Source organism: Myotis davidii, unplaced genomic scaffold (genome assembly GCF_000327345.1).
Source record: "Myotis davidii unplaced genomic scaffold, ASM32734v1 scaffold427, whole genome shotgun sequence".
NCBI classification, from domain to species: Eukaryota; Metazoa; Chordata; class Mammalia; order Chiroptera; family Vespertilionidae; genus Myotis; species Myotis davidii.
This window is the reverse complement of record NW_006298051.1, coordinates 907,975-910,440: the sequence shown is the minus strand read 5'-3', so window position 1 is coordinate 910,440 and position 2,466 is coordinate 907,975. Positions and strand designations below refer to the sequence as shown.

The 2,466-nt window shown below is 60.2% G+C and overlaps 1 protein-coding gene across 1 annotated transcript in view; it reads right to left on the bottom strand.

Moving 5' to 3' along the window:
- Positions 1-1,608, bottom strand: part of MMEL1 (membrane metallo-endopeptidase-like 1) — a 27,593-nt gene extending 25,985 nt beyond the window's left edge. The window contains exon 1 of the mRNA XM_006773811.2: positions 1,281-1,608. Within this exon, the coding sequence (XP_006773874.2) occupies positions 1,281-1,608 (328 nt within the window). The remainder of the gene's footprint in view (positions 1-1,280) is intronic.
- Positions 1,609-2,466: the final 858 nt, after the last annotated feature.

Below are 2,466 nucleotides of genomic sequence, written 5' to 3'. Positions count from 1 at the left end.
ACAGCGGCCTCCTCTTCCCTGGAGGGGAGCCGGCTGGTGAGCAGTGGCCGCTGCTTCCCTGGGGAGAAACGCGCTCAGCCCGGCTCGGCTCCCTGCCGGGCCGCCCTCCCCTCTCCAGGGAGGGCTGGTCACCCCGGTCGTTTGGGGGGGGCACTGAGGTCCTGACCCTGGGTCCCTGGCAGAGACCCTGGTCTTTAGGAGATGGCGATGGGGGAGGCAGGCTGGGCAGGGAGGCCCTCTCGCTGGGGTGGGCTCTGTGCTCCTCACTACCCAGGAGAGGACAGGCCCCTGGACCCCACAGCTGGGGGCGTTCACCTTGCTCCCTGGAAGCCTCATGCCGGGTGTTTGCTGGGAGTCTGGGGTCTGGGCTCCCCAGGGCTCATGTGCCGGGACCCTTACCCCCCCCTCCCCCCCGGGCCCAGGGAGTTGGCAGGAGACCAGGAGGGGCTGGAAACCCAGCAGCTGGCACCCGTCACACCGGGAGCCGCCCTGGCAGGGGATGCCCGGGCATCCACACTGAGCCCCCTGCTGGGTCACAGAGGCAGCCCTGCCCCGGGGTGGCCGGATGGCCCCAAGGTGGTGCAGGCGGAGCAGAGGGCTCCGGAGAGGGAACATTCTAGCACAAGGCCGTGCCCTGTGGTTGAGAGCTGGGCAGTGCGTCTCCCACAGACTCCTGAGCCCATGGAGGAGGCCCAGCACCTGCCAGGAGGGGCTCATGAGAGGTGGAGTAGGCAAAGAAAATTTCTTTCACTTAACACTGTCTTATTTCTAGTCTAACTTCATACTATAACAGAACAAGATGGCTGAGAATATCCTGGATTTATGGATGTTGGCCTCAAAGATATATATTTTATTATTTCCAAAGAAAACACCATGTGGATTAGGAGAGGACCAGGTACAGAGTTAATCCATAAACTAAAATATTTATAACTGTGTTCAAAATTATAGGTAGAAAGCAAATATGTATAAACTGTTTTATTCATTATGTAATCGATATGGCAAGTCATTTTTAAAAGGGCGGGTATCTCCAACAATTTTTGGCATAAATTGTAAGAATTGGAAAAAATATATAAAGTAAATATTATAAAGGTCATGTCCAGGACCTCCAACCTGTGAGGAAGAGATATTTTTCATCTTCCTGAAACTGGATCCCAGAGTGATTCTGAGAATAAGGTATATTAGAGACAGTGAGGGGTGGAACAAAAGTACTACCTGCTTTTCCCTCCGCATTGGGAATCCTAACTAAGGAAGCGTGTGGGAGGAAGGAAGCAGTAAACGGCTTGGAGGGCTGTTCGGGGCGTAGAGGAGGCCCAAGGCCACCAGGGCGCCCGCCACCAGCAGCAGCAGGAGCAGCAGCCCCCACTCCAGGAAGCTGGGGCGCCGCTGCCGGGACCGGCCGCCGGTCTCCACCGGCCCCCCGGGGCGCTCCAGCTGCCCCGTCGCCACGGCTCTGGGCTCTGCAGGGAACGGCGCGCCGCTGAGCCGCCGGAGGCCACGGGCAGGGGGGCGCGGTGTGGAGCTTCGGAGGCCCAGCCCGGGGCTGCGAGGGCCCGACGCTGGCGGGGAGCAGGTGCCAGGCTTTTCGGGGTGCTCAGCCCCTCTCTCCATCACCAAGTCCACACGCTCCTGGGCTGGAGTCTCTGAGCTCCCGGGTCCCCAGAGGGGGCCCAGCCTGCTGGCCCTGGTGGCGGCCTCTCAGAGCCCAGGGGCCGGGGCAGGTCTGGGACCACGCTGCTCACAGCTTGGGGTCCCTGTGCGGGTTGTGGGGGTGCTGCAGTGTAGCCTGCCAGGGGCGCATTCACACCTGTGCTCACACCACATGCACATTCAAGCTTACACATGTGAGTGTGCATGCGAGTGTGTGCATGAGCTCCATGTCCATGCAAGCACGTGCACGTGTGCATCTGCATGTGAGTGTGCACAGGGCTCCATGTACATGTGCACGGAAGCATGTGCATATGCAAGTGAGCAATGCACGTGTGTGGAAGTGTGCACATGTGTGTGAGCATGTGTGCGCATGCGAGTCATGCACATGTGAGCGCACGTGTGAGCATGTGTGTGTAAGCACACGTCCTGTGTGTGTGTGTGTGTGTGTGTGTAAGCACACGTCCTGTGTGTGTGTGTGTGCACCTCCTTTGCTGCACTTGGAGCTCTGCCGGAAGCTGCTTGGGCGCCTGGGAGCAGCTGTGCTGTCCCTGCTCAGGACAAGCTCACACCTGAGGTGGCGTCCAGCGCCCGCCTGCGTGCGACCAGGCCGAAGCCGTCCACCTGCCCCAGGTTCGCCTGCCGCCCTTTACCCCGCCCCCGAGTCCCTGCTCAAGGTCACCCCCAGCGGGGCCTCCCTGGGGTCCGCATTCAGCCCCAGCACCCCCTGCACCCCCGACTCATTTCTGTTTTACCACCAGACAAACAGCCATTATTTCTACGTCCATCTCCCTCCCCGTCGGGAACATCCCGGACCGGGCA